Genomic DNA, 27,249 nt, shown 5'->3' with positions numbered 1-27,249 from the left:
CGTTCTTGTGCTTTCTGTCTGGTCAGCACAGCTGTGGTTGTGTTTCAAAATGGCCCCCCTCGTTACCCTGGCCACATGTGCGCTGAACCAATGGGCCCTCGACTTTGAAGGGAACCTTCAGCGCATCAAGAAAAGTATCATCAAGGCCAAAGAGGCCGGCGCAACTTTGCGTGTCGGCCCGGAGCTGGAAATTCCTGGATATGGTACGTCTCTGAAGCTTACTGCTTGGATGAATGGCTCTGATTGATCTCGTTAGGCTGTCTGGATCACTTCCTCGAGAATGAGATCTACGATAACTCATGGGAGTCGCTGTACTCTATCTTGACCGATCCTGAACTGCACGATATTGTTATCGATGTTGGGTACGTCCATACCATGCTTCCGAGCCCAATCGGCTATCTACAATTAAACATCCATCTAATTCCTCCTCCTAGTCTTCCCATCCTCCACCGTAACTGCAGATACAATGCCCGCGCCATCGTCTTGAACGGCAAGATCCTGTGCCTGCGTCCTAAGCTCTATCTCGCCAACGATGGAAACTTCCGCGAAATGCGCTTTTTCACTCCGTGGAACCGCCCCAGACACGTGGAGGATTACTACCTTCCCCCGCATATCCAGAAGCACCAGGGCTCCCGCCATGTTCCCATCGGAGATGTTGTCCTGTCCACCTTCGACACGACCCTGGCCGCAGAGACTTGCGAGGAGCTTTTCACACCCAACAGCCCTCATATAACAATGTGCGCCACTACCTCTTTCCATACTGTCGCTATGCTAACCCACCTACAGGGGCCTCAATGGCGTGGAAATCTTCACCAACAGCAGTGGAAGTCATCACTCCCTCCGAAAGTTGGATGAGCGTGTCGCTCTGATCTCAGAAGCAACTCGAAAGAATGGCGGTGTCTACTTATACTCCAATCAGATTGGTTGTGACGGTGACCGACTGTATGATTACCCCTGGCGACATGGGAAGCATCTACTAATATCAGCACAGGTACTATGATGGCAGCGCGATGATCTTCGTCAACGGAGATATTGTCGGACAGTCCAGCCAATTCGGCCTGAACGAGGTCGAAGTAGTCGTTGCCACCGTCGATCTGGAAGCCGTGCGATCTTATCGATTCGCGCCCTCGCGCGGCATGCAGGCCGTCGCAGCACCGGAGTACAAGCGCATCGAGGTGGACTTCTCTTTGTCTCACGAGAATCTTGACCTGGACGAGATGCACTCTGCTACAGCCCGCAGACCGCCGCACTACCACATCCCCGAAGAAGAAATTGCTTACGGACCTGCTTGCTGGCTTTGGGATTACCTTCGTCGATCCAAGGCCGCTGGTTTCTTCATTCCTCTCTCTGGTGGTATTGACAGCTGTGCCACCGCCACACTTGTCTACTCCATGTGTCGCCAAGTCATCAAAGCGATGAAAGAAGGTAACGAGGTGGTCATTGCGGATGTTAAGCGTATCGCTGCTTACTCCGACAAGCTGCCCGAGACTGCGGAGGAGCTTTGTAACCAGGTGCTGTGCACTTCTTTCCTCGGTATGAAGGACCAGAGTAGTAAGGAAACGAGGGAGCGGGCTCAAGCGCTGGCTGACCGCATCGGTGCCTACCATACGGATACTAATATCGACGATGTATTCCAATCGACGAAGAATATTCTTACTAGTGCTACTGGGTTTGAACCGAAGTTCAAGGGTCCGTCTCCATCCCTCCCTCCAGCTCCGAGAAATTTGCTCATTTCTAATCTATGAATAGTTCACGGTGGTTCGACTACGCAAAATCTTGCTTTGCAGAATATCCAGGCTCGATCTCGGATGGTCATCTCTTATTACCTTGCTCAGGAACTGTGTGAGGTTCGCGGCCGACCGGGTGGCGGTTCCCTTCTGGTCCTTGGAAGCTCTAACGTCGATGAATGTCTGCGTGGATGTGAGTATGCGTCCTGAAACTTGTAGAAATTAAACTAACTCCCGGTGCAGACCTGACAAAATATGACTGCTCCTCTGCGGATATCAACCCGATCGGATCTATCAGTAAGGTCGACCTGAAGCGTTTCATCGCCTGGGCAGCTGAAGATTTCGACATGCCCATCCTCAAAGACTTCATCGAGGCGACCCCAACAGCCGAGCTGGAACCCATCACCGCCGAACACGTAAGATCACCCCTTCTAACCGGTTGCAGCAAAGGCTAATTCACAATATAGACACAATCCGACGAGGTCGACATGCAAATGACCTACAAAGAACTATCCCGCTTCGGCACCCTGCGAAAGGTAAACCACCTCGGACCTTTCGGGATGTTCCTCGTCCTCCTGGAAGAATGGGGCGGCGAAGGAGAGGACAGACTGAGCCCGCGCGAAGTTGCCGATAAAGTGAAGAAATTCTTCCACTTCTACCAGATCAACCGTCACAAGCAGACCGTCGCCACACCGTCGTACCATGCGGAAAGCTACAGTCCCGACGATCACAGATTCGATCTCCGACCTTTCCTGTATCCTTCTGCTTTCCAGAGTTGGTCTTTTGGAAAGATTGATCGTCGGGTTGAGGCGTTGGAGCAGAGGATTCAGAAGAAGAAGGATGAGGCTAAGGCTTCCAGGTAGAAAGAGTATAGCTAGAATATTCTGCCGTGGATATTATCTTGCAGCTCCTATTTTGAGTGGATGGAATCATCTAGATCGTTTATCAATAGAGATTACTTGAGCGATGGTGTTTTTCTTTCTTCACTCGAGACTCCTCGTAGCGTCCTTGGAACTATTACAATTTGAGATTGAAATTGTGCCAAATGGCGATCGATGTATTAGTTCTATTTCTGGAAATAATGACATGATACTCTATGCGCCGTAGATACCTATAAAGCAGCCCCCATCGCATTCCATCCCTATTAACCCCATTAAAACCCTAATAGTATCCAAAGAAAGGATTGTTGTTCGTAAATCGTATCCGTGTCACACAAGCCGGTGACCTTAAGTTCCGAAGAATGTGTGGAGCTTCAAGTTGTCTAGCTAGAAAAGAGGTATATTGAATTAGAAAAAAAAGTCTTGCGAAAAGGGACCTCACTTGAATAATGTACTCACCATTGTGTCTCTTGTTCAAAAATTTCAAATACCCTGTCCAGCGTAACGACCAGGAGGAAAAGTGTATTCATCATCCAAGTGCACCTTGGCCGCCATCAAAGGTCCCCATTTCTTGCGAATGTCTTGCCAACGACGCTTAAAGCCAGAGGGGCTAGTAGTCTCCTTTTTCTCGACAGCGATGGAATGGACGTCGGAGTCCTTAACAATGCCAGAGGGCGATTGTATGGAGTTTTGGCGGCTTGATGTGTTGCTCGACATATTGCAGAATTCGATTCAAGAGCGAATGGGTAAAAATGGTTGATTCTAGTTGGGGTCGCGACTTAAAGAGGGGGAATTTTATTCAAGTTTGATGAGTTCTTTTAATTCTTGATGGGAAAAAAGCCAGCTCCTTTATAAGGATTCTTTCGACCCCTGCAAAAAGATTTTCATCGCTTGTCTAGGCAGGTAGGCGCTTACCTGCTATTCGTTCAGCCCTACGGTATCTCTGGCGTGCCGAAAATACCTCACCGAGCCAGGCCGAGATATTTCCGCCCCTGCTTGCTTCACCTTGGGCGCTCGCTTGGGACCTCAGGTGGAGCAGCGGTAAGAAGTGCAGAGAAGGTAACTGTAAAAATGTAGAAGGATTCTAGAGCGATTGGTTGTCGTTCATCCCACCTTGGGTATTAAGCTTGTTCTGGGCATTGCTTTTTTGCCCCGTTGTTGTGTTTGCCGAGTTGAGGGCTCGGAGATCGGTCGGTTGAAAATCGGGAATGTGTTTGATATGGATCGTACATCGGGAAGAGTCGCCGTTAGCTATGCACGTTCCAGAAAAGAAAATCGATAGACAAACAAAAGCCAAAAAGACTTCTCTTCACATACTATTAGTTCGCGATTTCAGTATACTAGTCCAAATGTTTTCAACACAATGTTGGCGGGTTTCTTGATTGATGGGTTATACGAGTATCCGCCCGGTGCTCATCAAGCCTTTTTCAAGCAAGCTAAAGATGAAATGCCGAAGAGTGTGGATCATCTCTGGTTACTTTAAAGACCCATAAAATATGTGTGACTAGTAGTTGCTAGCTTTGGTTGAATTGTGACCGAACTATCATCTGAAAGGGAAGTTGTTTGCCACACTCCTCTGCTGTACCTGGAATCCACCTGTCTACCATGGGCACGGCCAAACGCGAAGCTCTCTCAAAAACCAAAGTGGAGACCATATCCATTCCAAATAGTATGTACATACAGATTTAATTTTTAGAGGTGGGCGATGGGTCATGTCAGTTGATAGATTTCTGTCTAGCCGTTTAGCGGCACTTTCAATTCATACCCACTCGCTTCGGCTGGAAACCTCAGCAAGCGCAATACCAAAGGGTCGGTACTGTGTTCTAGAAACATGCAAATAGCAATACATTCCGACCTGATTCTCCCTTCTACCCACGGTTGCCATTCTGCCGCGGCACACATGAGTCCCATCCACTGCACCAGCATGGCCAGGGCCGGGACATCTCTCTTCCTGCAGAGCGCGAGAAAGTCACATTCTAGCCGGCCCATGAAGGAAGAAACGTGAGCGGAGTTAGGCCTGTTTCTTTCAAGTTTCAGGAGAGCGGAGAGAATTCTAAGGGGGTCGTAATATATGCTATTGTTCTCCGTGGTATACTCATCGATTTGACAGAGATCGGCTAGATCCGGGTCCAGTCCCTCTCGTCCTGTTTGTGGCTTTTTATCGAAGATTGTACCTTCTTCTTTCACGATCGCGTCGAAGGATACGGCCCAGATGCTGTCTGGGATGTAAGGTGCGGCGAGGGCTATGATTGTTCGAAGGCCACTTTGTAGACAAAGCCAGTTCATCGCCTCCGGCCTGTTTGTGAGAACCCACGAGTCTGTGGGGCTGAAATTCTCGGGGCAGATTGTCATTACACCCATCATCATGCAGGAAGATAGGAGGGCGTCCACGTTATCTGGTCGTACTGATGAATAAAGTGCCGTTTGGTACTGTCGGAGGGCTTGTTGCCAGAAGTATGCCTCGGCAAACGACCTCTCTTTGTTGGGTGATATGCGGTTGAGATGGAGGATGCCGACCGCGAGAACAGTATACATTAAATGGGGATTCTGTGGAAATTCGTTGAGTGAACTGGCCAGCTGAGGGGAAATCATCAGGGAAAGCTTACAGCAAATGAGACTGGTATCATATCGGATCCCATTACCTTGCGTATTGCGGGGCTAGCAATGGTGCCAACCGTGCTGTTCATGAAATGCTGAAAGGCCACCGTGGGTAAAGCATGGCCCGAGTTCTTGCCTATCAAGAAATTCGGTATCTGATTCGAATCAAAACCCAGCACTGTTTCGATTTTATTCGTAAGGTCGTTAAGTGAAAGGGTGAATATTATGGCCGTTGGATCATCAGGTCCAAATGGACTCTCGGTGCTCTTTTGACGAACAACTTCATTCTCCGGTAAATAGGAACATTCTATGCCCTTGTATTTGCACTTTTGACAATTTGGCTTTTGTTCATCGCACTGTACGAGGCATCAGCTTGACTGACCAACACATAGAGCATTCTAGCCCGCCTACCTTCACCCTCCTTTTTTTACACGTCAAACAGCCCCCTCTAGACTTTTTATGAGATCGTCGCGCATGAAATGTCTTGTCTCTTTTTTTCTCGTGGGGATACGCGAAACACGGTCTGGAGTTGTTTCGCGTCAGGGGTGCTTTCTTCGGATGTATAATCAGATACCCTCTGACTATCAGGAATGATGACTTTCGGCATATTTGCTTATCAAAATCCTCGCCTCCATGACCCGTGAGGGAATAATAGAATAGGTGGCAGGCAAGGCAGATGAAGTTGAAGCATCGCCACACTGACTTGAATCACGTGCGGCTATCAATACGAGCCAGGTCAGGTGATGAGGCTCGAGCCATAGAAATCAGCCCGGGGAATATTTATAGAGTAATGCGAAAGGAAGTGTGCCTTGCAAAAACTTCGAGTAATTATGCTCCAATATTATCCCCTGGGGGTCGTTGAAAGGGATTAAGGAATTTGTAACGCGAAAGAACTGCTTATAATGTTAGAACTTGTCATTGCAGTATTCAATTTCGGCCACTTCCAGGTTCGAACGAGACCAAATACGCTGATTGGTTAAATTTCCATCGCATTTGAAACATTCTACAGCAGTAGGAATTTGCATGTCTGTCTATCGAAGATGAAAAAAAGGATGCGAAGAGAGGAGCGCGATCTGGATGCCTCAATACATCAACAGGAGCTTTGGGGGAAAACCTTGCATATAGTTTCAGGCCTTGTTCCTACATAGGAGGGTTATTTGAGGAAAATAGTGGTAGCTGGAAATACCTGCCCAGCTCCTCTCACTTCCTTTGTGTCTACTTTCCGCTTCCATCTCCTTCTTCCTTGCCTTCCTAGTCCAGACAATCAGTGCACGACATTCCTTCTCTACAGCTACGTTCAAACAAGGACAAGAGCAATCATGAATTTGGTCGTGACATCCAAAACAAACTGTTTTATACATCATGGGCTAATGTCACTCACATTAGTGAACTGCGCCCTCTATGATAACCTGTTGCTGTGCGGAAGAGCCCTCGGGTTTCCAGAAGCCACTGAGCTTCAGCCCAGCCTTGTTTAGCAATATTTCCCACTCGTTCTTGGTTCGTTCTGCCGCTGCAAAGGCAGTCATCATAGTCATATCACCGATGGCAGCCATCCACGGAATATTGGTCTCCGGCATAGCCTTTTCATGAATCAGGAGTAAAGAACCGGGTGCCATCGCTTCACGAAGCCTCGAAAGGATCTCCACGGCCTGCTTGTCTGGCCAGTCGTGGAGAACAGTGCGGAGGTAATATGCCTTTGCGCCTTTTACAGGCTGTTCATCAAAGAAGTTATGGACTTGGCTTTCGATCTCGTTTGGAAGATCCGCTGTCTCGGTCACATAAGATAAATCCTGGAGAACAAGTCTTCCTGGCAAATTCGGGAATCTCTCGCGGAAAGCCTGCAGATCTTTACCACGACCACCTCCAACATCCACAAGTACAACCTCGGAAGGGCTCTGCACCTGTAGCTTCTCCTGAACCGGGAAGAAATCCAGCCAGCTCTTCTCGTCGCGCCGATAGGGCGAAGCCATAACCGTGTCAAAAGCGTCTTGGTAATACGGTTTCGATGACATGTAATCAAAGTATCCACGCTTGGACTTGAGTACAAAGTTGAATGGAGAGTCTTCGATGTCATCTGGATTTTTCCACCCCTTTTGTTCAAAGTATGCTGGAAGCTGAGCAACAAAAAGAAACATATGAGTGCTGTATATGTTAGTTGCATATTGAGTCTCAATTTATAGATTGGGATGCTGACAAGAATATGACTGCACCAGACATCCAGGACGTTGAAACATAGGATGCGGTAAATTGCGTAGTTGAGAAGGTGTCAGAGGCATCTTGTTTGAGAATATTCAGTGGTACAAGAGCCTTCATGATTCTTCCTATTTCACATTACCATCAGAGTGGAATTCAAACAAAGGATAGGAACAGATATTTACCAACTAGCTTGGGATCGGCTTTGACATCCTCAGCAAGCTGATGCACGCGCGCTTTGCCATCTTCACTTTCAGAGGTGCGCTTGACGATTGCATCGAAGAGTTTGAGATCTACAGCGAGACGAACTGTGATGGCTTGGTGACACTTGGAGGCTCATTAGTGCAGTCCACTTACACAAAAGTTCATGGGAGGTCAGAAATTACAGTATAAAGAAGACGAAGTGTTTTGTCCACGGGCGTTTCACATTGGCTCCTCAATCGATCGCATGCTTCATAAAGCCGAGCTCGCTGCTGCGGGTCCACACCTGTGAGGTTTTCGGAGGAACCTACCGACTCAATAGACTCGATGAGCTGAGAAATGTCCATGGCCAAGGGTTCGAGGTAAAGTGTGTAGGGTTATCGTCAGTCTGAAGAGCCGCCCTCGAATGATCTCCCAGAGAAACTATCCAAGTAGGCAAGAAAAAAGATTTCGAAGAGAAGATCGGAGAAAAAATAAAGTCAAATAAAACGAGGGATGAATCAATCAGTACCAATTGACGTGTCTCAAAGGCCCTGGAAGCACAGCGAAAGCCTGCAGTTAAATAGAACAAGGTTTTGTAAATTTGGAAATGTGGGAGTATAACTCTGAAAGAATAGAAAGTGGATATATGCACTCCGTAATGGTGCGAGGGAATTACTCTACGTTCACATACATAGAGCTATGGAGATCGTTGAAGATAACTATCATACACATCTACTCCGTATAATCTATTGAAACTGGTGCGGGGTAAACTGTAGGTATTCAGGTGCGCCACAAAATTACAAATTGCTTTTGTCCATGCAACCGAGCTCGCCCGGGCGTACAGCAGTATCCGTAATTGACGCTCTTACTAAGTACTGCTTCTCCGTATTATCCAGAGTCCAATGTATCTTTCATGTACGGAAGAAGTAGACGCCGAGGGTAAAAGCTCGTCCAATTTGATTACATAGCTATCGAACTTCTTGCATAATTGAAAGCACGCCAACCCTTGGCAGCCTCTGATTGTTTCGGCCCTTGGACGAGACTTTCGGTCGATGCATGTACTTGAGCTGAGCCTGCAATGTAGCAGGGTTCCCCGGGCGGTTGATTGACGCATTACGATTCCTTTCCTTAAGCTCGGTACATGAAATGTACAGGTAGCATCGTCATTCTACAGATGATAATTTCCGGGTGGGCGCGTATGCACGTTTAGGCATATTGAATAGACGTACCAAGGAATTCAACGTCTCTACATGATACTCGCTTCGCTAATCAAGATATCTAATCTCTGCAGCACAAATGTGGTCCTAGAAATTTCGTATTTTTCAATTGAAACATACTATTCAAATCCAACAAAAGAGAAGATAAACTTAAGTTATAGACCTAACAGAATATTGTAGTTAAGATAATTTGACGTTAAAATTGTGTTCTTTGGTACGACACTGTTGTTTGGGGGTCAATTATTGTACCGATATCGGACCCACGGTAATGAGGGTCCAATTAATACTGGTAAATTTGATGTGGGGCCGATTAATTGCTGGCTCGGTGAAGCTACATACTGCAATCCCGGCTGCGTGAGACTGCAGATCTAGACTGCGTAAGTACACTACTTCAAGTTGTGTAACCCGCGGACCCGTTTTCCAGCAGATACCTAGGTCCATGCGCCCTAGCATTGCATGAGAGTCTGGTGCTAGGAAGACGAATTAATATTATTGAGTCTATGGTAATATGAAACTTGGATACACAATCGTGTTTCGGTGATTTGGAGTTTTAGTATTTTTGAGTATTAAGAGAACATTTCAAAATCTATTAGTTTCAAAGAAGACTATATTACACGTCTTCTTTACTTTGCATGTATTTTACGAGTTTGAAATACACACCGACTTAAGAAGCATTCGTATTTTTAAGATTCAGAGTGCGACCTAGATATGAGAAATGCTCCAGTGCATCGATGGTTATTTATAAGCACTTATTCAGGCTATCCAGGGTCCAATTTCGTGCTCAAATATCAAAATTTACCGCTGGTACTTGTGGTAAGCATCCAAGCCATACCTGATTGCTAAGAATCGCTTTGAAATGTCTTTCAATCTGGAAGAAATAATTTCAAAATATCGCGAATTTGAAATCGGGTCGCCCTATCCTATTTATGTTCTTTTTGTCTTTGTTTTATGCTACTGGTGGAGGTCTACAAAGCTGAAAAATCCGTCTGGGCTTCCAGTGATTGGTAGAAGGTGGTATGAGCTGGGAAATGGCAAAGCTAGGCAGCGGATTCGGGATGATTGCCTCGGCATTGTCAGATCCTGCCTGGCGAAGGTGAGTAATATCCCGGTTCGGATCTCATGCCGACCCTAACAGTTGCCTTGCGAGCAGTACGGAGATGCATTCTACCTCTATACTGATTCTAGGTATCGCCTGATTCTTTCTGGTAAATATGTCGATATGCTCCGCAATGAAAAGCGCCTGGATTTCATTACAGCGCTGGCAGATGTAAGAAAAATACCAACACGGAACCAAAACCAAATTTTGACACCAAAACAGAAACTTGTCAATGGTGTGCATGGTTTCGAGCCAATGCTTTCAATGACAAGCGATAAAAAGATTTTACACGCCGTGACCAAGCACTCGCTTAATCGACATTTGGGTAAGCCATTTCTATCTCATTTTCTGTTGCTTGCGATGGATAAAGTCTACTGTGAAAAAAAAATAGATCTAATATTTTCCAAGGAACCTTTGTGGAGCCATTGAATGAAGAATCTGACTATACAGTTCGTCAGGTTTGGACTGATGAGCCTGGTACGATTCCTTAATCCCATCGTTGACTATTCATGACTGAAGCTGAGTAATGCACTAGAATATCACGAAGTTATGTTGAAAGACTCCGTGTGGAAGATGTTTGGACAGATAATGTCTAGGACATTCATTAACGACAAGGACTTTTACCGCAATCCCGAGTGGGTAAATGCGAGCTCAGAGTATGTCGAGCTGTCAGCTCTAGCTGGATATGAGCTACGAGCCTTTCCAAGATGGGCAAAGCGTTGGGTCGCACCATTCCTTCCTAATTGTCGGAAGCTTCAGTCCCTTTTCAAACATATCAACACTCTCTTGGAACCCTTAAAGGAAAAGTTAGATGGGAAAAAATTAGAAATTGACTCTAAAAGCCCACTGAGCTTCTTGCATCAAAAGCTGGACGGTCAACCAGATGCGCTAGCATCTATGCTAATCGCTCTCTGTTTGGTGTCATATGATGGGGGAGGAGAGTTGTTTACCCATGTTCTTCACTCGGTCTTCACAAATGATCAACTGATACGTGACCTCCGTTCTGAGATTGTGAATGTTGTTGGGGATAAAGGCTTTAACAAGAATACCTTACAAGGTCTCGTACTCATGGACAGTGTTTTGAAGGAGGCTATGCGTATGCATCCTGAGTCTGTTCGTAAGTCTCTCTCATCTAGACTCCAGAAACTCCTCGCTGACTGTTTATCTTAGTCCTGATGCAACGAATCGCTTTAGAAGAAGTCGTATTACCCGATGGTCTTATTATACCCAAAGGAACGCCCCTTTTGGTGTCTGGCTGCCATATCATTGACGGTTCCATTTGGCCTGATGGCGACAAATTCGACGGCTACCGATTTTTTAACCTACGCCAGAAGGCGGATTCCTCTACAAATCAGGCGGCTTACAACTTCACATCAACATCTCCAGACCATTTTGGCTTTGGCCATGGATCTCAAGCATGCCCTGGAAGGTTCTTTGCATCGTATATGCAGAAGATTTTGCTGTGCCATGTGCTGATGAAGTACGACATTTCAGTCACTATCCCAAAGGAGGGCGCATGGTTTCAACGTGGATACACACATGTGGCTCATCCAGGACTAAAGGCTCACGTCAGGCGACGAAAAGAGGAGATCCCATTGTGAAAAATGATTCTTTAATGGAAGAGGGTTATATGTCGACTCATTCTGAAATTCTGAAAGGGTCGCCCTTTTTGATTCTCACGACATACCTAGATATTTCATAGATTTCGGCTTGACACTTGTAATGCTTCTGGGCTTGTAATGCTTCTTGAACATTGCCAACTATCTGCCCATGTCTGCTGTTATAATATATCAAAATTGACACGAATACCCCTTTTCTCCGTAGTCCTGGCGTGCTTTTTGAGAGCATTGACTAGGTATCGTAGTAAATATGTGCGGGACCTGCTGGATCTCTACTAACATGACCAACGCCAGGGCTTTTATTATTCACTTTAATTTCGGCTTGGTTGTTTGCTCCAAGAGTGATGCACATTCGCAATCTGTCACAGGTAGTTTACGATTTCAGATGCGTCCACGTAGACCCATCATCCTTGAAGAGCTAGATCCCTATTGCTATATAAATTTAGTAGCAGTTTTCTGCAGTGGCATGGCAAGGTGGGTTGAAAGGCTTTACCAACTCTAACTTGAATGGAGATTATCATGAAGTACAATGGGACGAAAATAAAGCCTAAATGATATATGCCTATATTGAAAGATCAAGCTTCTGAACTGTTTACATGAACCTATTGTTATAAGAGCGACTGGCATCTCGATTTCTAAGAGCTTAGAACCCTACTGAATTCTACTGCAGTTCGGCTTCGATGATTCCCTTGTGGGACCCATGAGGCAGCCAGAAATTGTTGATCTTCAATCCTACCGACTCCAGAAGTTCAGTCCATCTTTGACGTGTCCGTTCGATCCCCGGACACCATACCATGACAATCATATCGGTCATGGTTTCCTTTGACCCGGCATTCTGACTGGGAATGATGTAATCCTCGATCAAGATCTTTGAGAACCCTCTCTCCATGACAGCGGTAATGTGCTTCAAAATTATGCTGCAGTTTTCATCCGACCAGTCATGCATGATGTGCTTGAAGTAGTATGCACGAGCTCCTATAGTACCTGTTAGACAATAGACCGACAGAATCGTGGAATTACAGACCCTTGATTGGTTGAGGTTCGAAAAAACTATGCTTGATTCTCTGAATGTCACTGTCGAGGATTTTAATGTCCTCAATAACCGAGGGCAAATCCTCGAGAACAAGCCTCCCGGCCCCGCATGGGAACTTTTGCTTAAATCCGGCGATGTCATGGCCGCGACCGCCACCTACATCAACTAGCAGAGGATGATCAGCTGACGCTCCGTTCAGTAGCTGCTCTTGGACGGGAAACCAGTCAGCCCAGTGAGAGGTGTCGTCCCGAGATCCTTCCATGAAGGTATTAAAGCGGCGAAGTGCCTCTGGATTCTTGGCTAACCACTCCCAGCAGTCACCGGTTGTATTATAAGCATGTTGAAATGGCCCATCCTTGGGGTCTCCAGGATTTCTGTAGTTGGACTTTTGGAAATACTCTGGTGTTTTTTGGATAATAGGCAAAAAGTCGACGAAGCTGAATTTCTCGTATTAGATCAAAGTCGGACAATGTTTTCAGTGATGAAAAATGAAGCAAAATACTCACAGTGAGTCCATTGTTCCAATCACTTTTCTCTCCGTCATCTTGATTGACCACTCAGTAGGTCCATATTGACCAGGACCCGATTCGGTAGCAAAGCCATTGGCAACGATAACACGCATGATACGTTCTACCAAAATGGTCAGTATATACAAGCTCCCAAAGATCGATACCTTATTTCTAGGTAGTACTTACCAACAAGTTGAACATCTGCATTCTTCTGAGTAGCCAGCTCTTCACATGTGACAAAGGAAGTCGTTTGAGATAAGAGATCAAAGATACCCAGGTCATTGGCAGTCTTAACAGCCATAAGAACGGCAGGCTTTTGGTTGCAACCATTAGTGCCAGTTAGTCAAATCATAAAAGTGTGGTTCATACCGAAGCGAATAACTTGTAAATAGCATCTGCGGGACTTTCCAAGGCTCTCAGTAGACGCGTAACACTTTCGAGTGCATCATGCCGGGCCTGTTCAGTCTTGTCCACTTGGAACTCATCGATTGATCTCACGGCCCTGGTGGTCAGACCGGAAATATCGGGAAGTTCCTGCTTCGTCATACTTGATACGATTCCGGTGGTCCAGAAAGCTTGAAGTGGCTCGATCGCGATTCTTTCTGCTCGAAAGTGAGGGGCCAATGGTGTACTTGGCAGAGTTCAGACACAATTTATCAGCCTCTATGCAAAAGCTATTGTGCTTTCACTTTAAACAAAGAGAAAAGAGGAAAAGAAGAAATTTCGAGTTAGTAGCCATGCTACAGTGTTACGGTCTTAATACGTAGTAATTAAACACGATAAACACGATTATCAAATCCCTTTTCCCAGAGGTCGCTTGCATGCAATAGCGCCCATCGAGGTAATAGTACGCATACATATGTGCATGATATTAGACTGAAGGAGAGAGTAAATCCCCGAGAACATGCATTGCGTCACGTTTGACGCATTTCGGAATATCCAGTCCAAAGAAAAAGAGAATCTTTCAGTTAGCGCATTTGTGGCGCCTAATTTCACGATAATACGCAGAGTTTTATCACGATCTTGTGGAGAGACTGAACTGTCTAATGGCACCTGTCACCTGCGAACATTGCGTTTTGTCATCAACTCACGGGCGCATCGGCTTTGCATGGAGGGGTGCATGCATGACCGTGGCTGGCTGAGCCTGTGGAGATCCGCAGCACCCACCTGCAACTTGAAGATGTCTGGCAAACCGAAACTCATAAGAGTCACCTATGGGATATTGGAGTGGGGATCCTGTGTTGTATTGTTGCACAAGGAACTGGGCTGGCCAGGCGATGGTCACGATGCAGATGCATCACAAATTCCACATAGGCTATTGTTACAGTACATGTTCTAGATCTACCCCCGGGACTGCCCCATCGAAAGATTATGCAGTTATCTGTTACACCAAAGTCACTAATCGCCGATCGATCAAACTTCCATACACCCGATTTATTTTACCTCGTTGTTGTAATGGTATGCAGGCGCTTTGTCCACCGGACGCAAGAACTTGGTGCCAGCACCAATGAATTATCAGTGAGCACTCTTCTGGACATTTGAATCGAGTCCAAACCACCTCCACCACAGCTGGTTCAGAGACCCTTCCTCCCGTTCCTCGGCATCCCCCTTCACTGGTTGAGGGCCCGATGTCGGCTTTCCACCTCAGCTCCATTTCCAATTAGCCGTAGCTCGCCCTGGTCTTCGCTGTTCCTTTGTTCATGCCTTTCCCCATCTCACTCTAATGCCTGGTCTCTAAAAGAGTTCCGACAGGTCTGCCAGAGAATGACAGCCGAGGTGAAGCAACCCTTGGACCTCGGGAGCCCTCAAGACTTACTAGTAGCACATATAAATGCTTTTCGGGCTGCCGCTAACTTTTAAGGCCTCAGTATTTCAGCCATCGGAAATCAGCAACCACCCCCGAACTCACTAAAATAATGCCCTTCTATCCAGCTTCTCTTAATTCACCTATTGCACAGACAGGGTCTATCTATCTCGTTCTAAACAGAGATCTCTGTCCTAATGTGTAGTTCTTTGTAATATTTATACTACAGATTCGATATCTGTTGAAATGAGGACTGGAAATACCTCCGGTAAAGATTTCCAAGCATTTTATCACCCGGGGACGCTGATGGAGTACTAGCGTGGATAATTTTTCTTCGATTGGGTAAAGGTATGTGCAATAAAATACAAAGTTTAAAAACGGCTAGGAACATTATTGGGCTGTTCGAAAATTGGAGAAATATCAGTATTCAGCTTTCGCAGGGTTTCATGTGAGAATCCGTGGATATTGCAAGATTTTAATTCTTGTAAGTATTGCTTCTCCCCTATGTGAATAGAGCGAAGACTCCGGTAATTATTGTGAGGATCGTCGATAGTGCTAGGGTAGTTAGCTTTCACCCTTTGAGATGTACCAGACCAGATAGGGGATTGACATACCTGGAACCAAACGGAAAGCCTCAATGTAGCTTAATTGTACAACTTTTTGCATGATTTCAGGTAACCTTGCAATGGCTCCATAGTTTTGGAGAATTTCATGGATGATCTATAGACACTGTGAGTATATTGTGACTTACTGCTGCCCTGGTTGGATGACATATCATACCTTTGCCTTATCAGATAGGGCAGTGCCATCCAGGTTGGCATTTAGTCGAAGGCGAAAGAGTTGATGGAGAGCCGCGGTACTACCACTGGTACCCACAATCTGACTAATCTGCTGTACCAGGCAATAAATTGCTGTGGCATTGGCGAATTGCTCCGCAGACCGAACGGTCAACGCAAGAAATTGGGCTGAGAGGAAGATTCCACATCCCACCGACATGGGCAAACCGTAATACACCTCGACTCCTTGAATGCCGTCGTTCCACCGTATGATAATCACAATCAGCGATGCGACAGCAATTCCGATTCCGATGAGGGACAATTGGCGATATTTGATAGTTCTGGAATTGTTAGCCAAGTTCGTTTTCTTGGTCATTATCACTCACGTCCTCATGGCTTTCCCCGCTATCATAGTGCCAATAACCAAGCCGATGCAGGATGGCCAGATGCGGAGAGCAATCTCTGAGCTGTTGAGGTGGTCGATTTGGGACAGGTAGGGCGGAAGATTGGTCAGAAACTGCGCTGTGTTAACTGGGACTCCGTCAAGATCACCGCTGCTTCTCGGGACAGAACCTCCACTCACTGTGCTAACAAATACGAAGAACGTAAACTGTCCCAGGAAAATATGCCGTAGACCCGGCGCCGTGATAATAGAAGAAGGGATCATGGGTCTGGGCGTCACTTTCTCGATACAGAACAGGATTCCTAAAAAGATGGCCGATATTGTAAATAGAGCAGGCTTGTTGCCATCTAGGATCGGGCTCCCGTTGGTCGTCCCCAAAACGAATGAAGTAGCTGAAATGACGAAAGCCCCAAGTCCCAAATAATCGAAGCTCCATAAATCCAGCCCAGGCTTCACATCGTGCTTCTTAGACTCTTGCGGAAGTTGGAAATAGGCTAGGATCAAACAGAGAAAACCGATTGGTGCTTGACCGAGTAAGGCCCTAGGAACAAATTTCAGGTTAACGAAGAATTACCCCAGAACGCAGCATGATATGAATGAAAACTCACCACCTCCAGCCAATGGTGTCAGTAATGAGGCCCCCAATTGGTCCTCCACAACCCTGACCAAAGATCTCAGCAGCCATGATGTAGCTTCGCACCGACGCAATTTCCGAGATGTCGTAAACCTCTGGTAGCAAAATAACCCGTCAGTCTTGTGTTTGTTGAAAGTGATCGGAAAAGGCTCACCATTGATAAGTACAAAGAGCAGATCGGTCATTCCAGCACCCCCTATACCTGACAAGAATCGACCAAAAACAAATGGCCATAATGAGTCGACAGAGCCGCTAAGATAAGGTGTGAGAAGGAAGTCTTAAAAGTATATGAACGGAATATGGTCAGGGACTTCATTTTGAACTCACGATATAGCGCATCCAATGGCGAACAGAGCATAGGAAATCAAGAGAAACTTGCGACTGCCGTGTAGATGACTCAGGAAACCATACTAGAGTTTGATTATTAGCGGGTACCAAGCGACTAGAAAGAATAAGCGCTCGAAGTGATACTTACCACGGGAAGCGCAACGCAGTAACCGAGATTGTATGACACCAACAACAATGACGCGCTAGATGGAGACTGCAGCGAAAGCGCAATTTTGGTTTGAGTCGTTAGCAGGACATATTTGTCTGCACTGGCCAGGAAAACGCCTGAATAAAAGAGGAAGAAAGGTCAGCCGAGCAAGTAAATGAACCAAGAAACAGATCCCGCACCAACTAGCCCAGCTAGAAGCTTTGTAATCCCTTGTGGCTGGGGCTTCTGGCATTCCGTGTCTTTGAGCAAAGGAGACTGCTCATCTGGGATTTTGACTTGCATCATGAAGGTGCTTTCAACAGCCTGGCTGAAGCGAGAGGGGGAATATGGTCTCGTTGAACGGGGCTATCGCCCTGAAATAGTTTCAAGGCAGTAGTCAGCAGGAATCACGTTGCCAGTGAGGATTTCCAAGGTTTTTGTGCGGCTGAGACAACCAATTTTAAGTCGTGCAAATGATTTGAACTACGGTACGGAGTACTCCCTTGCCTATTGAAAAGTTTCCAGCTGAAATGACCCACTTGGACACTCAAGTATTCGCCTCCGCTGTGTAGATAAAAAGTAAAAAAAAAGCAAAAAACAATAATCGACTGTAAGGATAAGGCGATTAGGTGAGGGATCGCCTGTTGAGAGCGTACGAGATCTTCGCCAAGCTCCCAATGAAACTTGAAATCGTCGCGACGCCACCACAGCCATCGCATCGGTATTACGATATCATAATATGATCAGTATGTGATGTTCAAAGCAAATATAATTTGTTGCCCCCCACCCCCTCCTCGAACAGGGATGGGGGTTGACCAGGCGTCCCGGTCACTGAGTCGCCGAGTCGCCGAACTGAGGTCACTGAATGAGGGTTGGTGTAACGAACTGAAGCTTCTCGGGATCTCGGAATCTCGGCAAAGGGATTTGTTTATATACCACGTGATGAGACGACCAATCACCACCACGTGACATAGGCCCAGTCGCCAGTTGGCAATACTTACAATACTTCCCCCAATCTGTTCTCACTTCTCTCCAAGTTCTCTCATTATTCAAGGTAGGAAAATCTGTCTCGAGCGTTCAAGAAAATGAAAATATTTTTTTTCTCTATCAGATGACCGAAGTTTCGCAACTCCACTACCACTAAATTGGAAGTGGAGTCTTTGTTTACCCTCGAAGATATCAACAGAAATTGGTCAAGGCACGAACATCAAAACTTGTGATGAAGTTATTTTCAATATCTCACCGATACGCCCCAGTTCTTCAACCTGAACCATTAGGCGTAGACTTCATTTCTCGCACCCACTTGTCAATTGTCTTCTCCATCAAACCCTTTGTCAAAACCACCTATAAATGCATGGTCAGTCGATCAAGTTGGGGAGTACAGGTTGCAGGTAAGGGGCAGATGGCGTGAGACGTACCAGTTCTTCTGACTCGATAAGCGTGTCATGATCTGCGTCCTCAACAATACCCCACTCCACATTCTCTGGTCCAACCATCTCATCCCAGCCACCAGCATCAAAAGACTCACGCGGAATCTGAAGCCAGTCATGGCTGATTTGCATCTTTGTCCCCGGTCCTTCTTTCTTCAATAGATTCGTCGCTTCGAGAACCATGTCTGCCATTCTGTCATGATCGCCATGCCCAGCCCAAATGACAAATATCCGCGGTCGGCTTGCATCGCTTGCGTCGAAGGGACGAGGGACATATTTCATTTTCGCATGATAAGCTGCGACTCGATGCTTCTTGCGAAAAGCTGGAATCTCCACGTCAGGCTTGCCTTTCTGACGAATTGGGGGGAATACGCCCATCATCTCAAAAAGATCCACAGTTGCGTCCGGGATCTTGGCGGGTGGCCGAGGCAGACCCAAGTCAAGCATGATTATCCCCAGAACTTTCTTTCCCCGTTCGTGGAGGTGGTATGCGGTTTCGTATGCAGTTGAAGTCCCCATTGACCAGCCGCATAGAATATATGGACCTTCGGGATCAATGCTGAGAATGGTGTTTGCGTATATCGTGGCGGTTTGTTCTATCGTCCAAGAGGATTCCGATTTGGTCATCAGGAACGGCGAGCTGAAGCTATAGACTGCATAATCATTGGTAAACTTGGGCAGAGTTCTGTACACGAAAGCATTTCCCGAGCCTGGAGGGGCAAGGAAGAGGGATGGAACGCCTGGTCGAGGGGTCCCCTGGAGCAGGATTGAATGACATATATCGCTAGGTGTGTCTTCCATGATGGGCGAGAAATTCAAGAAATCTGCTGTGTCTGAAACTGAACTGATCTGCTGGCAGATTGCACCAGCTGTCACCTGGGTGAAGAACAGAGATGATGGTAACGATACTCCTGTTTCCATCTGGACGCGCTTGAGAATCGCGATCGACGAGATTGAATCCACTCCAAGCTCAACCATTCGAGTAGAGAGATCAATTTGATGTCTTTTTTCTCTTTCGATGGCCTTGCACAATGACTGCATCACTTGAGGACCTGAAATGGGTCCATCGATGCTGGACTCATCCGGTGCATTTTGGCGCTCCCAGTATGCCCGAACCAGATCTTCCAGTTTTGCCTTCTGCACCTTCCCCGCCATGGTTCTCGGATATTCGTCTTGCCCCAGTGCCTGTATAGATATGACATCTGCCGGAACATAAAGTTCTCCCATCCGGTCCATGACGCAGTCTTGAAGTTTTTTTGCCATGAAGTCATCGACTTCCCGGTTCACAACAACAACAGGAACATCTCCGGCAACATTGTCCGGTGCGCGAACAATCTGAGGTTGAAAGATACTGATTTCGGGAATCTGACCCAAAACCGCTTCGATTGCTGATGGTTCAATATTTTCGCCCCCGCGGATAATTGTGTCTTTGTACCTACCGATCAGGTACAGACGATTGTCATTACCAATGAAAGCTTTGTCCCCAGTTCGGAACCAGACACGGCCATCCTCCGCATTGTAGAAGTTACCATCAGCTCCTCCAATATATCCATCAATCAGACTTGGGCCTGAGAAGTGCATCTCACCAGCCTCTCCAGGCCGAGTTGGCACCATGCTGCTATTGTTGTACACACGGACAGACATCCCGGGGAGTGGCGTGCCAATAGAAACATTCCCGTCTTTGATTATTTCATTGATTTGGCTGACGATGCCGGAAGAAACAAGGATGCCCTCGGTCATACCATAAAGATTCTCCACTCCCGATGCACCCAAGGTGTTCAGGCAGATCCGGAAGACCTCTTCGGTTGGGATAGAGCCTCCCATCACAATTCGCTTAAGAGAGCTCAGCTTCCCAGATGCAAGCGATACATTGCTCAGAGCATGCAGCATGGTTGGCACCAATCCAGCGTGGCTCACTTGCTCCTCTCGGATGGCTTTTGTTACAGCCTCCGGAATGAACCTCGGTCCTGGGAGCACAACTGTGGCTGCGTTAAGAAATGGGCCTATAATACAAAGCCAGCCAAAGCCGTGGTTATTTGGCAATGTAAATAATGCCCGGTCCCCAGGTAGCATAGGAGAACTGCTTTGTCGCCAGCGTAAGGCGGCCGCGAAGCCATATGCTGATGGCATAATGCAACCTTTCGGGAGAGATGTCGTTCCGCTCGTGAAGAAAATTGTCCGATCGGAATTTTCTGAATGGTTGTCTCGACATAGACTTTGCTGAAAGTCTGGTGCTGCATTCTTCATCAAGTCCTTGAAATTTGTCCACCCATCCATATCTCCTTCAACCAATATCTTAACGCAGTTCAACCCAGACGTCAACTTTTCAATGTGCGCACACATATCAAATGATCCAGCAATCATTCCCATCAATTCTGACTGACACCCTTTTGTCACGGTCTCCAACATGTGTCGCAGCTCTCTCGGATTGGATAGAGCCTTGGGGTTGATCGGGACGTAGGAACAGCCGATTTGGTAGGTGGCCCAGGTGGCAATAACATATTCGGCGGTGTTTGGCATAAACATTACCAATGGGTCACCTCTCTTCAAACCTAGACTTCGTAAACTGATGACAAGTTGCTGAATAGCACGATCAAGGTCCCTGTACGTCCATCGTAGATATTCCGGTTCGGGGTCGGCGCTGCGGATGGGGACACTGTGAATCCCATAGAGAGTAGGTGCCTGATGGGTACTGACTAAGGCCACAGCATCCGGGTATTTGACAACATTCTCATAAAAGACCTCGTGAAGAGTTTTCTCGGGGTTTGGTAGAGGAGGTCCATGAAGTTCGTTGGAGACTGTCATAGTGGGTGATTGCTCGCAATGGACAACTGACAAGATTTTTTGATAACACAGGCAAAGGAAAAGCCATCATAGATTAAGACCCCATGGAAAGAAAAAAACCGGAAATAATTAATACGTGAAAAGTTGCACATGTATAATGCAAGTTACGGTACATTACCAGGTACGAGGCTTGAGCCTTCTCTGCAATCCTGCAAAGATAATAATGGATCACAATACATATGGACTGACTTGAAAAACATACGAACCATTTTTTTGAATGGTGACAGGCAACAAAAACAGTGTTATTCTCGTCACGATCTAAACTGCGGGGTATCTGCAGAAGGGCCCATCTGTGTACAGATCCTGAGGTGACACAAACCTTGGCATACAGATGCAATACATAGATCACATCATGCCTGCAAATCTGACACTCGTATTGTACTTGTATTGCAGCTGTATACATAGACAGATTTGTGGCTTGCAGATGTACAACGCATCACATTTTGATAATCGCGGTCCTTGGATTGATACTCGAGACCCGAGTCTAGATTTCACAAATGCAGCTAACAAATGGACAAGCTATGCATTTTACTGACGGTGAGACCCCTCGACGAGAACAATTCATGCGCCTCGGGCTTTTGTTACGGTGATGACATTGTGCAGGATTCCTCGGCTGCAGATCAATACCGATAATGGCCACTCATGTGTTACAGGCAAGTCGGCGTGTCGTTTGAGTAGGTACCTTAAGGAAGACTCGCTACTAGTACTTACCTTTCATATGAAGCGGACATCACTCATCTAGAAATCGGAAAGCATCTTGATCGAATTTTAACCGCAATTGCATCTCACGATGTCTCAAACTATGACTTCCACCCCCGTTAAGACGACCATGATTGTGGGAAACCAATCATTGGACGTCGCTGAGCTCGATGAAATTAGGCTAGAACGCCTTATCGCGAAAGATGAAGAAGAGACGGCCAAGCTTATGAAGGCGGCAGAGTCTCGGGGGTTCTTTTACATCACTTTCAATGATAGCCTCTCTGAGAAAGTCTCAAGTCATCTTCGGACCTGTTACCTGAACTCTCATGAGTTTTTCTCTAAGGCCTCAGATGAAAAGATGAAGGAGTTTAGGGAAGATATGACCCACGGGTATGTCGGCCACCCATTGTGACTCAAATCAAATTAACGGATATTCACACATCGATAGCTACAAACGCGCTGGCATTGAATCATTCGAAGTAGGTATATCCATAAATTGTAACTAATGATGACTTGTCTCTAATAATCATCAGATTACTCGAGACGAACAGAACCGCATCCCCTTACCAAGTCCCTTCGCCGAACACGCTGAGGCAACACTAGATCTTGCCAACATCTGCGATACCACGGTACGCACAGTTCTCCACAGCATTTCCGATATCCTTGATCCCAGCGAATCCTTGGGTCTGGAAAATGCTCATCGGCCTGATGGAAGAAGCGACTCGGGAATAAAATTTGTTTCCGGTCCAACTAAAGCATCCGTTGCTGATGTACCCGATACTACCCACACCGACGGTGGCTCGATCACTTTGCTCTGGTGCGATAAATGGGCCAGTCAGATGCAAACTAAGGAGACGAAGGAGTGGCTATGGATAGATCCTAAGCCTGGCTGTGTCTTGGTCAACTTCGCGAATTATCTACAAACCCAGACTGGCGGTCGCCTGCATTCCCCTGTCCATAGAGTGAGCCAGCCTTCAGATGGTGCGGAGGACCGGTATTTTGTTTCCTATTTCTTGCGACCAAATCATTAGACAGGTAATATTCTCGAGAGAAATATCTACATACAGAGTGCGGACTGACAAACTTGGCAACTCAGGTTTTAGCAACAGAGGAGCTCTGTCACTTTTGCACCTAGGTTAGTATCATTTCTCTTTCGCAGTTTTAAATCTATGATGAGCCTTGAACTGAGAGAAGGGGACTTTGGGAGACTTGCTCTCCACTAGTATTCAGCCTGTACCACCTGGGCAGTAGATTACTTAGATATAAATACTTGCTAAACTCCTAGGTTGTGAACAAAAGAACTTTGGAACCTTGGAAGATATTTACACCTCGGCACTTGAATCTGACTCAGCCCCTTAGACAGAAGCCTCATTTACCCCTTGTAATATATCATGGAGTAGGCCTATTGATAATCACATCTTTCATTATGGCCATCGGGTTCTGAATAGGTCCTTAAAATGGCCAATTTAAGAGCTCGTCCACACCGATTCAAAAGGTACTAACACTGGAACATGTTTCCAATAGGGAAAAAGTCTGCAACTTGCTAGTGCAGATGTTCGAATTTTGCACGATTACAAACCCTTTCTCGTCGGTGTGGCGGCGTGGCAAATGTTCATTCTTCATATGATAGAAAGTCTAGTACTCCCACTTGCCGAGGGGAGATCATCCGCCCAATTCCATCAAAGGTGCTCCTGGAAACACTAGAGGGCTGGTGTCATCAATTTCATTTGCATGCTTGGCTCCTTATTAAAATACACATACGGTGGGTTTGTACTATAGGTGTTCCATACTGTAAACGTGTGAATCTCAATATACGCCCGAATACATAGTATTGCATCGGTGGGCTGCTAGCCAGAAATTGCCGTAAGTACCAGAATTCATTCGATCCCGGGTAAAGTCTCCATCCCAGACCGCCGATTCTGAAAGCAATGTAGATATTTGCGAAACTTCAGCCAGCCACCAGGTACACACCGATATTTTTCGCTAGTTCCTTGAACCTGCACATACAATCAAGTTGTGTGACCATCCTGCATATTCCGTCCGGACAGATCTATTTGTACCTTGTGGCTATGTAATAAAGTGGATGCTTGCAAGCCAGGATGCAGGACAGGGTGGAGGCTCATGCTTGCTTTTAAAATGCTTTTTGCATCTTCACGAATTCCTTTTTCGGATAGCCCCTACGATCCAACCGCCAGATGCTCGCGTGGATACTACTCAATACTGTACCTGAGTGCTGCGCATCTAATGTAAGAACGGATATGAAATCTTGGAGGCAAGTGAAATATGCGGCCATTATGCAATATCTGGTACTTGAGTAACCTGTAAATGCAAACCGTCGTATAATACCTGTATTCTGACGGCTCTCTAGATAATTTCAAGCGAGCTCAGCGTAAATGGAAAGCTTCCATAGTCATATCCTCCCCTTGCACCAAGTCAAAACTTCACAATGTCTCTTGGAATTGATTTTAGCTCTGAGAATCACCAACTCATATTCTGCGGTATTTTTGTTATTATATGCACTTGCACCGTTCTTCATTTATCTCTGCGCAGTTTTCAAACTCACTCAAAGCTTGACGGATCCAATGAGTTCATTGAGATGGGACGCAAGCGGCCCAAAAGGCCCAAAACAGCACCAACGTCGAATTGCGAGTGGGCATCAATGCGAGAGTTAGAATTCTACAAAAAGCTCTATTTCAAGCTTCAAAATCTGGAGGAACACCCCGAGATAATACCGATAGCACGACAAGTCTTCCTAGCTTTGCTTTCAGAAGCATTGGAAGACTATAGCAAAGCACCAGACACAAATATACTGTCGATGAAGCACTTCGACAAAGGCGCGCTTTCCCTCTTTCTTCAAAGTCACCAAGACAATGTCACGGATCAATATCACCGCTATATTAGTCGTCGACAATCGGGGGGTCCGCGGGCGCTGTTTCAAGACCACCAAGAAGCCGAAGACTGGCTGAGAAAGATTGCACCGCTGAAGCTTGTTGACGGCGCCTGGCTAGGGCACTTAAACAAAATTACTATGCCTTTCTCGCTAAGGCCTATTGTAAAGGAGACATGGCAGGTGTTCACAGAAGAGCTAGGGAACGGCAACCGGGACCAGCACCACGTCAAAATATTTGAGGATCTTCTGAGAGAATTTGAGCCGGATCTGCCATCGCCAACCACCAAGTCTATTCTGCATCCTCGATACAAACTGGGCAATCTCAAATATTGGAGAGCGGCGGTGGCCCAGCTTATAGTTTCTCTCTTCCCGCACGAGTTTTTGCCTGAAATGCTTGGATTCAATATGCATTTCGAGTCCCTCCAATTGGATACCATGCAAGCAGCGAAAGAGCTGCCGGAAGTTCATCTCGACGCATACTATTTCTTGCTCCATGTTTCGATCGATAATGGCCACTCTGGACATGCTGCAATGGCCATGGAAAGCGCTGCACACTATATTCAGCACATGTCTGAGACGGAGGGCGAGGTAGCTGCCGAGACTGCTTGGAGGAGAATTCAGGCTGGTTACGTTTTCAGTGAATGGCAGTTTCGAAATTACAGCCAGGCAACCCACATTTTCGCACGATTAAATGACAATGCTCATGATAAACTGGAGCAAAATGTTCTTGCGATATTCAGCTCAAAGATCCAGGCCGCCCATAGACTGCATTGCGGTAGCCGGGTGAAGATTGGAAAACGCTCACTGGCTGAGTGGCTTGAGCCTGAATCATTCCTGGCCAAGGAATGGCAACAGGAGTTTATCCAATCTCTGAGTACATGCAAGCCTTGGGTCTACCCAGGAATAGCCAAAGGAGCAAACTCGCCCAAGAGCTTCGATGGGGTGGGAAAATGTACGGAGCATTCACGAAGAGCGAGCTTGAAACATTTGAGCTCTGGATCAACTCCATGGGATCTGACCAATCCCACTTTTACTACTCCTTCATTGATTCCAATCCACATCCACAGTTTCAAATATCCAGGATACCGAATCTCGATAAGAGCGAGAGTAAATTCCTCACGGCAAAGGATGAGAACTTTGAAACAGCAGCCTCAATTCCCAGCGGCCTGGTAGGAAAGTCTTCGGGAGACAGTCCAACAAATCCCAATCTTTCTTTATTATTGCCACTCTGGTTTACGCAGTGCTGCCTTTTAGAATCATTTGTGTACTCCCCAGGGAGAACAACCGATACTATTGGCTGCGCTGTGGTACGATTTTTGCGGGCTCAGTCTGGCTTCGAGGAGGAGGACTCTAATGTGACAGGAATAGATGAGCCTCGCACGGCGGAAAATGGAGGAATTGTTGAGTTTGGTCTGGAAATGATTCGACAAGCGTCCCTTCCAACTCCTCAGAGTCTATGCAACCTTTTGTCTGATTGCCCGTCCGAATTTGCCACGAATATGCTCAGTCTATCTTCCAGTCCCGTTCGAAACTTTGGTATTCTGTTGGGCATGTCCATGGCATTTCTCGAACTGCAAGACATGGTATCAGAATCGTCCGATTCTTCTTTGCTTTCTCCGAAAAGCGGTGAGCGCCTTGCATCACTCGCTCGTAGGCAGTACCTGTGTTTACAGATATGCCTTCAGGAGATTCCCACAGGAGATGAACGTCGTGTTGATTTTGGCCGTGGATATGATATGGCGAAGGCGGAGATCAAGAAATGCTTCAGCCAAAAAGTGTGAAACTTAGAAAACTGTCATTTCTTTTCGGATTGTTACAATGCGCGTCCCTTCACATTTTTTGTTTTGGTCTATGATCGGAGGTTTCTATGATAGCGACTTAAATTATAACTTCTTCATGGACAATACTACTGCATGCGCCTTTATGCTGATAGATAAGAGGAAATTCTAATACATCCGGGTCCTCCATTGTGTTCAGGCCATCCACAGTATCAACTTGAACTATTCTAACGACTAGCCTTTTTTAGCGTTAGATCATTGGTGAGTCGCCTTCCAAAAGCTGATTCAAACAGCACTGTTGGTGCTCTGCCCCATCAAGATAGCGCGTGTCATATATAAAATCGCCATCTGTTCTCTCATCCTCATTCTACATACGGAAATAGTGATCAGCTCCAGAAAGGTGAACGGGGTAGAATGAGCCAGTGATAGATAGATACAACATGCAGGCATGGTCTTTGCCAAT

The 27,249-nt window shown here is 46.4% G+C and overlaps 10 protein-coding genes across 10 annotated transcripts; 4 read left to right on the top strand and 6 right to left on the bottom strand.

Annotated features, from left to right (window-relative positions):
* Positions 1 to 49: 49 nt before the first annotated feature.
* N7509_009615 (glutamine-dependent NAD(+) synthetase) lies at positions 50 to 2,590 on the top strand (the record flags this gene model as incomplete). The annotated part of the gene is made up of 8 exons (XM_056634252.1): positions 50 to 203; positions 257 to 362; positions 435 to 737; positions 787 to 942; positions 992 to 1,689; positions 1,750 to 1,920; positions 1,971 to 2,143; positions 2,195 to 2,590. The coding sequence occupies 8 exons, from the start codon at positions 50 to 52 to the stop codon at positions 2,588 to 2,590; spliced, it is 2,157 nt and encodes a 718-aa protein (XP_056484872.1).
* Positions 2,591 to 3,088: 498 nt separating this feature from the next.
* N7509_009614 (uncharacterized protein) lies at positions 3,089 to 3,322 on the bottom strand (the record flags this gene model as incomplete). The annotated part of the gene is made up of 1 exon (XM_056634251.1): positions 3,089 to 3,322. One exon carries the CDS (start codon positions 3,320 to 3,322, stop codon positions 3,089 to 3,091), a length of 234 nt encoding a protein of 77 aa, XP_056484871.1.
* A 1,017-nt stretch (positions 3,323 to 4,339) lies between these two features.
* On the bottom strand, positions 4,340 to 5,810 carry N7509_009613 (Zn(II)2Cys6 transcription factor domain-containing protein; the record flags this gene model as incomplete). Its single annotated transcript, XM_056634250.1, has 3 exons — positions 4,340 to 5,152; positions 5,212 to 5,559; positions 5,778 to 5,810. The coding sequence occupies 3 exons, from the start codon at positions 5,808 to 5,810 to the stop codon at positions 4,340 to 4,342; spliced, it is 1,194 nt and encodes a 397-aa protein (XP_056484870.1).
* A 775-nt stretch (positions 5,811 to 6,585) lies between these two features.
* On the bottom strand, positions 6,586 to 7,944 carry N7509_009612 (uncharacterized protein; the record flags this gene model as incomplete). Its single annotated transcript, XM_056634249.1, has 4 exons — positions 6,586 to 7,345; positions 7,398 to 7,524; positions 7,582 to 7,723; positions 7,909 to 7,944. The coding sequence occupies 4 exons, from the start codon at positions 7,942 to 7,944 to the stop codon at positions 6,586 to 6,588; spliced, it is 1,065 nt and encodes a 354-aa protein (XP_056484869.1).
* A 2,071-nt stretch (positions 7,945 to 10,015) lies between these two features.
* On the top strand, positions 10,016 to 11,493 carry N7509_009611 (cytochrome P450; the record flags this gene model as incomplete). The annotated part of the gene is made up of 5 exons (XM_056634248.1): positions 10,016 to 10,063; positions 10,115 to 10,217; positions 10,343 to 10,369; positions 10,428 to 11,009; positions 11,063 to 11,493. The coding sequence occupies 5 exons, from the start codon at positions 10,016 to 10,018 to the stop codon at positions 11,491 to 11,493; spliced, it is 1,191 nt and encodes a 396-aa protein (XP_056484868.1).
* Positions 11,494 to 12,172: 679 nt separating this feature from the next.
* N7509_009610 (uncharacterized protein) lies at positions 12,173 to 13,599 on the bottom strand (the record flags this gene model as incomplete). The annotated part of the gene is made up of 5 exons (XM_056634247.1): positions 12,173 to 12,486; positions 12,536 to 12,981; positions 13,051 to 13,174; positions 13,240 to 13,366; positions 13,423 to 13,599. The coding sequence occupies 5 exons, from the start codon at positions 13,597 to 13,599 to the stop codon at positions 12,173 to 12,175; spliced, it is 1,188 nt and encodes a 395-aa protein (XP_056484867.1).
* Positions 13,600 to 15,359: 1,760 nt separating this feature from the next.
* On the bottom strand, positions 15,360 to 17,448 carry N7509_009609 (MFS general substrate transporter; the record flags this gene model as incomplete). The annotated part of the gene is made up of 9 exons (XM_056634246.1): positions 15,360 to 15,412; positions 15,472 to 15,577; positions 15,638 to 15,974; positions 16,020 to 16,577; positions 16,645 to 16,765; positions 16,825 to 16,922; positions 16,998 to 17,080; positions 17,146 to 17,282; positions 17,346 to 17,448. 9 exons carry the CDS (start codon positions 17,446 to 17,448, stop codon positions 15,360 to 15,362), a joined length of 1,596 nt encoding a protein of 531 aa, XP_056484866.1.
* A 957-nt stretch (positions 17,449 to 18,405) lies between these two features.
* On the bottom strand, positions 18,406 to 21,380 carry N7509_009608 (uncharacterized protein; the record flags this gene model as incomplete). Its single annotated transcript, XM_056634245.1, has 2 exons — positions 18,406 to 18,489; positions 18,564 to 21,380. 2 exons carry the CDS (start codon positions 21,378 to 21,380, stop codon positions 18,406 to 18,408), a joined length of 2,901 nt encoding a protein of 966 aa, XP_056484865.1.
* Positions 21,381 to 22,209: 829 nt separating this feature from the next.
* On the top strand, positions 22,210 to 23,149 carry N7509_009607 (uncharacterized protein; the record flags this gene model as incomplete). The annotated part of the gene is made up of 3 exons (XM_056634244.1): positions 22,210 to 22,508; positions 22,567 to 22,597; positions 22,652 to 23,149. The coding sequence occupies 3 exons, from the start codon at positions 22,210 to 22,212 to the stop codon at positions 23,147 to 23,149; spliced, it is 828 nt and encodes a 275-aa protein (XP_056484864.1).
* A 1,415-nt stretch (positions 23,150 to 24,564) lies between these two features.
* On the top strand, positions 24,565 to 26,789 carry N7509_009606 (iron-containing redox enzyme family protein; the record flags this gene model as incomplete). The annotated part of the gene is made up of 2 exons (XM_056634243.1): positions 24,565 to 25,882; positions 25,939 to 26,789. The coding sequence occupies 2 exons, from the start codon at positions 24,565 to 24,567 to the stop codon at positions 26,787 to 26,789; spliced, it is 2,169 nt and encodes a 722-aa protein (XP_056484863.1).
* Between the last annotated feature and the right edge of the window lie 460 nt (positions 26,790 to 27,249).

Source organism: Penicillium cosmopolitanum (genome assembly GCF_028827165.1).
Source record: "Penicillium cosmopolitanum strain IBT 29677 chromosome Unknown utg000009l:1.0-9042332.0:1.0-9050551.0, whole genome shotgun sequence".
Classification (NCBI taxonomy): Eukaryota; Fungi; Ascomycota; class Eurotiomycetes; order Eurotiales; family Aspergillaceae; genus Penicillium; species Penicillium cosmopolitanum.
The sequence above is the reverse complement of the archived record's forward strand: the minus strand, read 5'-3'. Positions and strand labels throughout refer to the sequence as shown.